General features: G+C 39.9%; 1 protein-coding gene across 6 annotated transcripts in view; it reads left to right on the top strand.

The window, feature by feature from the left end:
• The window catches only part of slc6a15 (solute carrier family 6 member 15), a 43,004-nt gene extending 30,031 nt beyond the window's left edge, over nt 1-12,973 (top strand). For 4 of the 6 annotated variants that reach the window (XM_069904037.1, XM_069904036.1, XM_069904035.1 and 1 more), the window contains 7 exons: nt 1,144-1,254; nt 3,686-3,927; nt 4,025-4,217; nt 4,991-5,183; nt 6,820-6,979; nt 9,162-9,324; nt 10,529-12,973. In XM_069904037.1, coding sequence (XP_069760138.1) covers nt 1,144-1,254; nt 3,686-3,927; nt 4,025-4,217; nt 4,991-5,183; nt 6,820-6,979; nt 9,162-9,324; nt 10,529-10,897 — 1,431 coding nt within the window. In that variant the 3' untranslated portion in view covers nt 10,898-12,973. Of the gene's footprint in view, nt 1-1,143; nt 1,255-3,685; nt 3,928-4,024; nt 4,218-4,990; nt 5,184-6,819; nt 6,980-9,161; nt 9,325-9,524; nt 9,924-10,528 lie in introns of those variants that run through there. The other 2 variants (XM_069904040.1, XM_069904039.1) reach the window with 2 other exon arrangements.
• The last annotated feature ends 424 nt before the right edge of the window (nt 12,974-13,397 follow it).

Raw genomic sequence — 13,397 nt, 5'->3', positions numbered from 1 at the left:
TTTCCACTGGAATCCCAGTTAAATGGCTGTGTAGTGTCCCGGGATAAGAAGCCCTTTGTGCCGATTCCACTGGGCCACCCTTATCTGAGACACAACTCATCCTCGGGGATTAGAGTGTTCTACCTTCAACTGTAAACGGGTGTCTTTCTGCTGCCCTTTTTCCACTGGCTTTATCAGCACGCTGACATCAGATAACGCCAGGGATAGGAGTAAAGGTCAAGGTGGTTAATCCCCTGGCGTGAAATAACATCATGTGCTGACAGTTTTCTTTTTCCACTGGTCCCTGACCCAGTTAATTCCTAGGACAAGGTGCCAGTGGAAAAGGGGCTAATGTGTTCTCAGAGTTTTATTGGAGAAAAGCTATAGATGGGAACTGATGAGATTGCTCCTGTTACTAATCAAAGTGAATCCTATTTTAGTTTTGCATTAAAAACCACAGTGTAACTGCAAGATGATTAGTCCAGTACCATTGAATTTTAAAAAAAAATGTAGTGTATATTGGAAATAGCTCCTTTTTAAGATGCGTGATAAGCCCATCAGTCAGAAATCAGTGAGCTGATGCAATTTGAACGATTGAAATTTTCCATTTAGTAAGATGACTAAAATAGGTTCATTTAATGTGCATTGAACTGGCTGTTCTAAGAATTTTTTTTTTGGTTATTTGCCTTCAGAAAAGTTCAAAAGTAATATTTAGCCATTGATTATAAGAACCTATTGATTATAATTGTGGTCTCTCTCCTTCTCTATCTATTTACTGTCAAGAAATGTCTCTCCCGACAAAGGATCATTGACCGGAAACATTATTTCTGTTACTCTCTCAGAGCTGCTGTGTTTCTTCAGCATTTCTGTTTTAATTTCAGATTTCCAGCATCTGAGTATTTTTTTCCCCTCCTCATTTACTCCCCTATATTTGGCTTTGCCTTCCAATCCTAATTATGAAACACCCTCCATAAATGCTGGTGATTAAATAAACTGTACTCTCCAGTGTTGTTCTTGCCTGCTATATTAAAGACAGAATGGCAGCAGATCCTCAGTATTGCTGCAAAGTAGGAAAACTTGGTTAAACTATACACATCAAACCATTCGCCCTCGCACATCTTTAGGCTTTGCTGTAATAACATTTCTCAATTTATTTTCTTCCAGGTGATGTACTTTAGCTCTCTATTTCCCTACGTTGTTCTCTTCTGCTTTCTGGTTCGAGTTCTTCTTCTGAAAGGTTCATTTGAGGGCATCCGTTACATGTTTACCCCCAAGGTATGTACTGATGCATCTTATTCTTAACTTGTAGCATGTTGGGAGAGGCCCAGCTTTATTAAAGGACACATTCATTCGGACGGGAAAGCTCTGCCTTGTTTTTAGCCCACTCTATATTTTCTCCAGTGTGAGCCTGAGAGTCTGCCTTACAGCCATTAGCACCACCTGGTGGTAGGTCTTCAGTTAAACAGTTACGACTGTTCTATTGCCCATGACCTGGGGTCGAATACATGCATTCCTGAAAAGCTGTTCATGTAAATGTAGGAAGATCACACCATGTAGTCGATCTTCAAATAAAAACATTTTGTGTGTTTTTTTCCTCCAAATTAAATCTCATGCTACTACAAGCAAAAAGATTTCAAGCAAGCCTCATAATGGAAAAAATATACACTGTATTGTATGGATCAGTCATAGATGTAATATTATGTAGATGTGTATAGATAAATGCTTATAAACCTAATGCCAGTTTATATTTGGAAGAGGCCGAAGAAACCTAGATCAGCAGAAGAGCCTTTATTGCACTTTGGACTATGGATGCTTCACAATTAAAAGATGCATGGAATCATGTGCTAGTAATAAGTTTAGGAGTGAAGTTAAGAGAAAAGTATTTACCCAGGAAGTAGTTAGAATGTAAAACTTGTTACTGTCAGGAGTAATTGAAGTAAGTAACACCAACACCTTTAATAAAAGGCTGGATAACATAGTTGAGAGCTGATTTATCTAGAGCGCAGACGCGACATCAGCTGATCCAAATGCCCTATTTCTGTGCTCTAAATTATATCAAATGGAATTCTAATGGCCATCATTTAGATTGTATTGTAATTATGTCACAAGCCCAGTATAATTAAACATACTGCAGTACATGACTGCAGAATGTCTGCAAGTTTTTTTAAAAAATGGTGTCAACCATTTGTTATTTAATTGTTTTTTTTTATAAAATGAAACTAATTCATTTTATAAAAATTCTACAAAGAATTTTGTACTAGAAAAACTGGAGATTGCAGCCAAGTTATGAACTTATGCAGTATTTCCTCTTCATAAGTCGTAAAAAAAAAATCAACAAATACACCCAATAAAGAGTGGCCTTAAATAATAGAAATTCTCCACTGGTGTTTTACACAAAGTATTTCTCTTTAGATTGTTCTCCAGTTGGAATATACAGGTTGGCCAGAATGAGTTGTGCACAGTTCTCTGGATATATTTTTTTTCCCAAAGTACTTTATAATGTACATTAAATGCAATCAGGACAATATCTAAATCAATTTAACCAAGCAATTCAATGCATTCCCTGACAATGACAAGGCAGGATCATACTGAGCTTCAGTGTGTCTCTCAGGATGTATTTGTCACCTTGGAAAGTGCCAGTTAGTCTACTCCTTACACTGGAAGACCCACAAGTTCATGTCTCTGAGAATAGCTCATGGACTACAGTATCCTTGTTAAACAGTTGCCCATGGAGAACCTCAACAAGGACCACTGAATCTCTTTCCAGACCTCTGGGCAAACACACAGAATACACCTCGATGGACAATTGTCTAATCAGCCATGACGTGGGCAGCGTGGATTAGGAGTGAGATGTTGGCTGTGCAGGGGGATCTGATGGAGAGGGTGTCTGTCCCTGCCAGCCATATGAGGTCGAGGTACTTGTTTGAGAGTTCTGATTATGTGGCATTGTTTCAAACCGCTTTGCAGTCCACTCTGACAACCATCATGCCCTTTCTCAGCAGGGAACACAGAAAGGCTGATTGTTGGATTTGTGATCATACGTTTGTCTGCAGAAACACTTTTTAAATGAGGGAAAAATGAAGGTAAAATAGAGCAGCAAAGTCCAACTGATAAAGACCAGGCCTGCCCTTCACTTTACCAAGGACAAGTTGAACCTGAGCTCTTAGTGATACATATTCTACCTATATGCATGGCTTGATACATCCTCACCCAAAGGTGGCCCATCAGGATGAGGGCCACATTGGGTACATTTCCCTCCCACCTTTGCGAGGAGAACCATTTTCCCTTTTCTGAACTATCCCTTCCTATTTTAGCAGAGGCCACACAGCTGATGCTTGATAAATGTGGCTCCTGTGGCCTGTAAACCTGCAAGGAACTCACGGAAATAATTCCAATTATGTATTCTGTGGGAAGCTACTAAGTTCAGTCAATGGAATAATATTGAGTGTAACTGGAAGATAAATCAGCAAGTATATACAACTCTTAGGAGTGTCCACTAGCAATATTCATCGTCGGGCGAGAAAGCTCCGTTCAACAGAAGTTGAAGCAAACTACTGCTTATTTAAAATTTATATAAAAAGTGTGTGCATTTGTGTAATTTTAAATCAGGATTTTCCATTAGATTCAGATCATTTTGTTGAGTTACTTTGCAGTGAGGACTGAATATAAACAGCAGCTGCTCACACCCTCTTTGCACATTTCCCAGCTGGAAATTATGCTGGACCCTCAGGTCTGGAGAGGAGCCGCAACTCAAGTGTTCTTTGCTCTCGGCCTTGGATTCGGAGGTGTCATTGCTTTCTCCAGCTACAACAAACGAAACAACAACTGCCATTTTGACGCTGTCCTTGTGTCCCTCATCAATTTCTTCACATCTATCTTAGCGACACTTGTTGTATTTGCTGTCCTGGGCTTCAAAGCAACGATGGTAAATGAGAAATGCATCTCTAGGTGGGTCTTGACTCTCTATTCTATATCAATTACCATGTTTTGCCCAGTTTTAAGTCTTCGTGCTCATACTTATTTAGCTCTGTCGGTTATACTGTAGAAATTCAGACAAGATCCTGGAAATGTTAAATGAAGGAGTTATCAGTCATGATCTCATCCCTCACCACGTTAATCTCTCAGATGTTTCAGCAACTGATTACCATCAGATGTATACCATATTAAATGAAGTGAAAGAAGAAGAATTTCTGAAGTTGGGCTTGGATTCGTGTCAACTGGAGGATGAACTTAACCAGGTCAGAGTACAATAAAACAGAATAAGGGCAACATGCAGGAATTGTTTCAGCTTTTGGGCAGAAAAGAGCACACTGTCTTGGCAGAGGGATGAAGTTAAAAAAGGGTTCTCATGGCCTTGTTAGATATCAGTGCATTAGACCTAGCCGTGGATGGACAGCGGAAACAAAGGGGCAGCACAGTTAGCGAAGATACAGTGCCAGCGACTCATATTTGAATCTGGCACTTTCTGTAAGGAGTTTGTACTTCTTCCCTGTGTCTGCATTGGGTTTACTCTAGGTTCTCCTCCCTTTGTTCAAAAACATACCAAGGTCCTAGGATAATTGGGAGGAATGGGGCCGTGGGACAGAAGGACCTGTTAGCTTGCTGTATGTCTAAGTTTTCAAAAATATATTTAAAAAAAAAACAGCCTAATGATTAGATAATAATGAGAAGATACCATCTATCCAGAAATTTTCTGCAATTAAGAAATTGTTAGTCAGGAATACAAATGATGAAGGCAAAATTGGCTGAAGTGATTGGCATCTGTCACTGCTTTTTAATTTGGACATCAGAGCTGCAACTTGCCTGTGTCTTGAATGAACATCCAAACTGCAAGGTTATAATCTCGTGATCCACTGAAGGCATTCCACTCAGGGGTAGCAAAGCATCAAATGTAACCGTGTTCCAAGATGCCCTGAGAGAATGATGGGGGTAAACCTGCTCTTGTGCTGCAGTGCTTTAAAGGGCTACTGTCTCCAGCGTAATATTCTTTTACTTGCTGTGTGTCTTGCAGGCTGTACAAGGAACTGGCTTAGCTTTTATTGCCTTCACTGAGGCCATGACTCACTTTCCAGCATCCCCTTTTTGGTCAGTGTTGTTTTTCCTGATGTTGGTAAACCTAGGCTTGGGCAGCATGTTTGGTACCATTGAAGGAATACTCACGCCACTCGTGGATACATTCAAAATACGCAAGGAAATTCTGACCAGTAAGTAGCATGGTCACCCGGTGACACTTTCCCTTTGATTCCAAAATTATAATCTTTTATAAATATCGCATGCGATCAGAAAATTAATCTTGGGATAAAACTGAATGTGAGTGAATAGGAAGAGAAATTAAGAAGAGAATTGAGAATTTTAGATTGCTGCGTGTTTAGGTTTGTATTTGACTAGGTATAATTAAATGGAAATACAATGATGTCAAGTACTATCATATTTATGTAGAAAACTAATATACTGGCCCTTTTATTTGGGAAGACTGGTCCACGTGTAAACATGTTGTGAATGTATCTTGCCAATACAGTAAAAGTCCAAATGTCCAGATGCCTGTAATCCCGACCACCCGAGAATCCGGACTCTCAAGCCTTTTTAAATTTCTTCTTTGGCTTGGCTTCGCGGACGAAGATTTATGGAGGGGGTAAAAGTCCACGTCAGCTGCAGGCTCGTTTGTGGCTGACAAGTCCGATGCGGGACAGGCAGACACGGTTGCAGGGGAAAATTGGTGGGTTGGGGATGGGTGTTGGGTTTTTCCTCCTTTGCCTTTTGTCAGTGAGGTGGGCTCTGCGGTCTTCTTTAGCATCTTTAGCAGGCTTTTATAAGCATGCCCATGTGTAAGCGCTACAGATGCACAGCAGCAATAAGCGACTACGCTTAACAACAGGTAAGCTTCTCACAGGGAAATTCATTTGTATTCTGTATTTTTCTTTAAAACTGCTCATTTTGATAATTGAAGCATATTGCATTTGCTACTTAATAAACTATCAACATTTACCTGTTCATCTCTTCTTTATTCCTCGTTAAATTTGAATTTTGAGTCTCTGGAAAATACAAAAATACTGACCAGCTCAATCCTTGAGCAGTCCGGATTATAGGACTTTTATTATACCTCCCATCTTACTATTGACTCCAGACTGCACCTAAAGCAGCCTCCAACATCCAGAAAGGGCATTTTACACCTCCTTATGTTTTATTCATGGCCCATGGCTCAGTGTTTCCAGAGACTGAAGCTGAGCTCGACAGGACTCAGCAGTACCCTGATGGAACCTCTCAAATACCAATCCCTCATTCAGGCTCACGTGCAGTCGGCGGATTGCTCACAACACTCTCAAAAATGTTGGTAAATCCAATCGGATCTTTCTCCTTCTATTGATATAAAAAATATCTTATTGTTTGCAGAGTCTGGCTGACTTAGCTGTAAGTTTGCTTACGCAGTATACCTTTGTTGATCTGGTGGTTCAATCTTCCATGGGAATTGTATTAAAGTTTCAGCATTCCATTGTTTAGCTTTGACTTGAGGGCTATTCTCTTCAAATTCAAAATCAGTCAACAAGTGAGCTCTCTGTCCCCATCTCTGTACGTGAATGAAATACCTATCGAAACTCTCACAGTGGACAATGTATAAATTTTATTTTCAATTTAGAGCCATGAAAGGATTTGGACAAGACACACTGGTGCCTTTATTCAACAAACACTGTGCGGAAAAGGCTTGCGATCTTTAAATTCTGCCCCCTTTTCAGGCTGGCTCTGCGAGCAATTACAGGATTATAGTCAGCTTATTTGTGGCTGATTTGCAATGTACTTTGGCCATCTGTCAGGTCCATAATATATATATTTTCTTTCCTTTAGTTGGCTGTTGTCTCTTGGCTTTCAGTATTGGCCTCCTCTTTGTACAGCACTCTGGAAACTACTTTGTCACCATGTTTGATGATTACTCAGCTACCCTGCCCCTCCTCGTTGTGGTTATCCTGGAGAATGTGGCTGTTGCTTGGGTTTATGGCACAGATAAGTATGTATCCCTCTTCACCATGATTCATCAAACTTGCTTTATTTTGTAAAATGCATAACGGAGGGAAAAAAAAGATTGGGAATATTTTTGTCGCTCGTATTCTGTCTCCTTAATTTGCCTTCTATCTTCATTGTACAATCCCTTTTCAGTAGTAGAGGCGCAAGTCATCCTTTGTAGCCACAGTAGGTCTCCGTTGTAACTTTTCATTGCTCCATTGTGTGACCTCATTGAGAATCGGAAACAGTTACTCTCAGTGGATGAGCCAGAACTTGTTTGAAAGCACAGACAGTTTCACACTGAAGTTTGTGACATCAGTGCAAATGTGGAAGTTCCGCACTTGCTGCACACTCTACCCGCAGGTTTTAGCAACTGCTACCCATATTGATATCAGAGGTGGAACTCCAATGTACTGCAGTTGCCCTGGAGTTACACTGGGAAATCTGCTCAGTGAATCTGTGTCAGCTGAAGATGCACAGGAACAGTGAGCTCACCCATTTTAATGGAGAGAATTGGTTATGAGAAAGTTTGGTAAGCCTTAGATCATTTACATTTAATTCATTTCACTTGATTTTAATAAATGTTTTGAATTGTATTTAAATAAGTTAGTATTTTAACTTTTTTTCATATTTTCAATGTATAATTCATTCATGTCTCTTCATAGTTCTTGCTGATGTGAAGACATTAAATTACAGCACAGAACACAGGCCCTTTGGTCCTTCTAGTTTGTGCCCAATTATTATTCCGCCTACTCTAGTGGTTCTCAACCATTTTTTTCCCCCACTCACATACCACTTTCCATAATCCTTACACACCACTAGGCCGTACAGTTTCTTATCGTTAAAATTGAGCCCGCAGTCACCACTTCAGCTGGCAGCTCATTCCACACTCTCTGTGTGAAGAAGCTCCCCCTAATGTTCCCCAGCAAAGACAATTCAAAAAGTTTCATGGCTTTTGTCAGGCATTGTGATTGGCAGGGTCTTGCCCTGTATGGATCAGAATGGCTTTGGGCAATCAGTCAACAGGTTGCTTCCTGCTGGCTTTAAGTTCTGGCCCAGGAACCTGAGCTAATCTAACATTTGCATTTGGCATCTCTCAACCCTCTTAGTTGAAGTTCAGTGAAATATCACAGGGTAACCTGAGGGAATCTGCTTATAAGTTCATTGTTGCTCTCCCATGCTTCCATTCCATGGAAATGGATTTGTCTTCTCACTGACCATTGCATTTTAAAGACCTCTGTTAGGAATTGTGCAAAAACTTCTCAAGGTGCTCAAATTTCTGTGAAGTCAGAAAGTTTTATCTGAACAGATCAAATTAAATGGCATAGAACTTCACAACACCTTACAGACCCTTTGGCCCACAAAATTCTGCTGATCTATATAAACCTCAACAAACTAAACCTTCCCTACCTCACACAAATAACCTTCTATTTTCCTTGCATCCATATGTCTGTCTAAGAGTCTTTTCATTTTTAACTTTAGACATACAGCACAGCAACAAGCCCTTTCACTAGCCAGTGCTACCCAATTAAACTGAATTGACCTACACCCCCGGTATGTTATTGAATGGTGGGAAGAAACCAGAGCACCTGGAAGAAACCCACGCAGACACTGGGAGAACGTATAAACACCTGACAGAGGGTTGGATTTGAACCCAGGCCGCTGGTGCTGTTACAGCATTGTGCTAACCATCCCTATTGTACCAGCCTCCATCTCCACTCCTCGCAATCCATTCCAGGCACCCATTGCTCTCTTTAAAAAAAACCTTACCCCTTACATCTCCCCTAAACTTTTCTCCCTTCACCTTGTACAGATGTCCCCTGGTGTTTGCTAGTCTTGTCCTGGGATCATGCTCATTGAAAACTAGATGGAAAAAAAGGCTCCACCTTGGCAAGTTGGTGTGTTATATATTTTTAAAAAAATTTAGACATTCAGCACAGTAACGGGTCATTTCAGCCCACGAGACTGTGCCACCCAATACACTCCCAATTGACCTACACCACCAATGTGTTTTGAATGGTGGGAGGAAACTGGAACTCCCCAGGAAAACCCACACCGACATGGGGAGAGCGTATAAGCTCCCTACAGGTAGTGCGGAATTCGGACCCTGGTCCTGATCACTGGTGTTGAAGAAGTATTGCGCCAATCGTGCCACCCATGTACCCAATTGTGTTTTACTTTCATAGGTTCATGGAGGACTTGAAGGACATGCTTGGTTTCACTCCATTCCGATATTACTATTACACGTGGAAATACATTTCTCCACTAATTCTGATTGCTCTATTTGTGGCAAGCATTGTCCAGATGTGTGTAAGTGCACCAGGCTACCATGCTTGGATTAGTGAATTGGTGAGTGTCATTTAAATCATATAGTAATGTCTTTTTGTTCTATGAATTTGCCAATGAATTCAAAATGTGTTTGTATACCCAGGTGAATTTAGTCCTGTGTACATCTGCCTGTACATTACACGTATAAATTTTTTATTAGATACAGTAGAGAATTTCCTAGGCAACAAGTCTGTACTTCAGAACTTTTTTTTCTGTCTCAGCACTTCAGAAGTAATTAATGCAGAAAGGAAACCTTGGTTTGAACTTCATGCATGCAATCCTAGAGGACCAAAACCACAGCATTATCAGGTTATTCCAACGAGATGGTAACCTGCTTTGTATTCTATGTGAAAATATCGGGTGTGTGCTCAGAATCCTGTCATTTTAACCTTCCTGGAATTGGGCACAAGAATGCAATCCAACCAACAGCCCCGGGATTTTGTCAAGACACCATTTCAGACCACGCACCAATCAAGAATAATGCATGAAATTATTATGAAGAGGTCGTTCAACAAATTATTTGAGACTGAACATCATTCTTCACCCAAATTTAGATGAATTTTTGAGAAATATTCATGACTGATTTAAAAAAAAACCAATTAAAAATCCAGAAAAGTCAAGTTTATTGTCACCCCGTCCTTGGTGCAAAACACACAGACACGCAAGCAGTCATAACTCACATACAGACAAACAGTACAGATGCAGGACAAGTGTTTCATCCATATTATGTAATATTATTAAATAAATTACTATAAAAATAAATAAACCAGAACTCTAGCCCTTTTAGGAGAGAGAATACAACGGTGAGTTGTGTGTGAAAGTGCAGTAGCAGTTGGCAATCTGTCCCCACACCATCTTCACCTCCACAATCTTAGCTCCTAGGCCTCATTTTAATCTCCAGCATGGATGTCTCAGTATCTTCTGACTGAAGCTTTATCGGTCAGTTTGGACTGAGGCTATCTGAACAGAAAAGTTGCTGAAGATGTGGTTGGAAACTGTAAATTGGAGTTTAACTCATTTTTTTGAGGGAAGAGAATGAGATTTCACTTTACATTGTGGCTGAATTGGCTCCCATGGATATGTAAACAGTTGTGTCTCGTTGCCACGGGTCATTTCTAATTCTGGAATCTTCCTAAATTGAAAGCATCCATGTTTTAGCTGAAGTATAATGGAAGCAAATTACGGATTATTCAATTAACTTGAATTGTTCTATCCATTTTCTCAGGGTGGTGAAAAGTTTCTGAGTTTCCCAATGTGGGGTATGGCTGTCTGCATCTGCCTCATCCTTGTGGCAGTTCTCCCTGTCCCTCTTGTCTTCATCACCCGCTATTTGAACCTCATCGATGATGGTTCCAACTCCCTCGCCTCGGTCTCCTACAAGAAAGGACGGATTCTGCAACAGAATTCTAACCTGGAGGAAGATGATGCCAGTCTCCTGCACAGCAAAACCCCAAATGAGATGCCCTCCCCCATGGTTGGCAACAGTATTTATCGTAAACAAAACGGATCCCCTACTCCGGAAGCAGATACAGCTCCAAATGGCCGCTACGGCATTGGCTATTTAATGGCAGACATGCCTGAATCAGACTTGTAGTTCCTGATTGAGCTCTGCCTGGCTATATGTATGTTGCTACATGGAGTAAAATTGCCTCTCAGAAGCACGCAGAGTCCTAATGTGGCATATGCACCATGTATATCCTGTAGATAGACTATATTTTTCCATATTAGTGATACTGAAATACTGTTGCCTGCCAGTAGCTATGAGTTTCTACTTCTGAAAAATCTTATTCAGTGATCCCTCAAAGGAAAAGAAAATTATTACCTTTCTTGAAAACCTGTTTGTTTCCCAGCCGCAGATTAGCCTTTCCCAATACATCATAGAAAAGAGCAAATGTATGAGATTTTAATTTCTAAACTTTACACGATGTTTAGAAAGAATTTCAACAATGAAATGCATATACAAACTCATGTAATCACAAATTATTTACTTAGTCAAGAATCTGCAGTGCATGTTTTGATTTTTAAAAATTGAGGCTTTTGGAGGGAAAACTCTCTTTCTGACACCTGCACTCTTAACCACAAGCTGAGGGAGGTGAGACCGAGGTGTTCCAATTCTCTGACCAACCTACCCAGGAACAAGAAGAACACACGACCATAATCGGAGCAGGAGTCGTCCACCTTTCCTGTCGAGACTTTTCTGCCATTCAATAAGGTCACGCTTGACTCATCTCTACCTACCTGCCTTTCCCCCATAATTCTTAATTCCCCTACTGTGGAAAAAATCTATCTAACTAAAGCCTAAAATATATTTAATAAAGTTATCTCTGCTGCTTCCTTTGGCAGAGAATTCCACAGTCACCACCTTCGGGGAAAACCAGTTCCTCATCATCTCTGTCCTAAATCTACTCCAATTAATTGTGAGGCCACTTGCCCTAGTCTTAGTCTCACCCAACCAGTGGAAAGAACTTTCTTCATTGTATCCATTCCTTTCATTATTTTAGAGACCTTTGTAGCTCCTATCTGTGTCTGCAAAAAGTTGGATGCCTACTTGAGGTCAGCCTTCTGACATTGCTGAGCTAGTCAATAATATTGTGGTCTTGACTTGGGAAAATTAGTCTATAACAATGACCATTATTAAACTGACGAGATTGTGAAGGTAGGAGTGCTCTTTGTAACTGGCTGTATCCAACTCTTTCTCTCTTTTTTTTCATTAGTGCCTATGCATAAAGTTAATTCTGCTTGATCTCTGGAATTCTGAACCCAATATGGACTGTGTTTCAGATTCTGTTGCTTATCTCATCCACATTTCTCAACGCACCAGACACAACTGCTGCCCCCCAGTTCTTAAACTGAGTTCCGCTTACCTGCCTTGCCCCCTTTCACACCTGATCTTTGGACCAGCTCACCACGAACTGCGTCTTATTTCTTCACCACAGTCCAATACCCTAAGAGGTCAAGTTTCAGGCTCAAAGTCAACCAGAATGGAATTTTCCTCATTCTGCTTTTGAATTAATTACCTTGGACAATCATGATTTCTGTACTTGTATTGGCTAACACGATGCAGTACAACCAATTATTTCAGGTGGTGAAAAGCAAGCATTCCCTCCTTTATTTTTCTGAAGAGATAATGGCACGTCCCTTTGCAGTTGTATTGTGAAACAGAGATCAATGTGTTTTTCTGCTGCAGACAAACAACATATGAGTGGCCAGCATGAGCTTTGGATAGCTGGAAGGAGCAGTAATTTTAAAATCAGCTGTATATTTTGTGTAAAGTGTTTGCTATTATTAATTTGAAAAAGTAAAGTACTATTTTCACGAGTCCAAACGGATTCTTATTATCCAATATGGTTAATTTTGTGGCCTAATTATTTTAGATATTTATTGTGATTTAGAATATTTAGTGAACAGGCTGTATATTTATATTGCATATTGTAAAATGTACATATGTATATTTTGTCTGGATTTGTTTGAACATTTTGATGCAAAGAAAAGGCTTTTTTTCATCATTAATAGACCCTGATGAAATTCTTTATTAATTTTGTTACCTTTGCTAAATTGCTTTCCTTCTAGTAAAGGTATGGCTGTACTCTTACTTTAGGTTCTTTATTTTGTCTGGAAATCTCCAGCCCCTTTGTTATATTCAACGTGAAATTAAACACTTAATGACAAACATAGGACTACACTTGTGCTTTTATTCCCTTTTCAAAGGGATTTTCAGTTGAACCTAACACAAAGCAAATTTACTTCATCAGAGGAGAACTAGAAACAATTTTGTTCTTGTTTTAATTTCCGCAATAGTTTCTCTTCAGGCGAGGATACCTTTCTATTTGGATATGGCCTTTCTATGGGAGTACTTGGAATTTTATCTTTCACCCCCTTGAACTATTTTGGTTTCTTCTCTTGTCAAATCACTGGACAACATTTTCAAAATTTTTGTTTGCTGAAAAAAAATGGGGATTATAATGGACAACTTCAAGCTTAATACAAAGATAATTTCAGATCTACTGTATCACGAAGGAAGTTGGAGAAGCATTAAATTAATTCTTATTGAATTTAACATGTTTAATCACATAATGATGCTGACACATCGCGTT

The sequence above is a fragment of the Narcine bancroftii genome, chromosome 11 (genome assembly GCF_036971445.1).
Source record: "Narcine bancroftii isolate sNarBan1 chromosome 11, sNarBan1.hap1, whole genome shotgun sequence".
NCBI lineage: Eukaryota > Metazoa > Chordata > Chondrichthyes > Torpediniformes > Narcinidae > Narcine > Narcine bancroftii.
The sequence above is the reverse complement of the archived record's forward strand: the minus strand, read 5'-3'. Positions and strand labels throughout refer to the sequence as shown.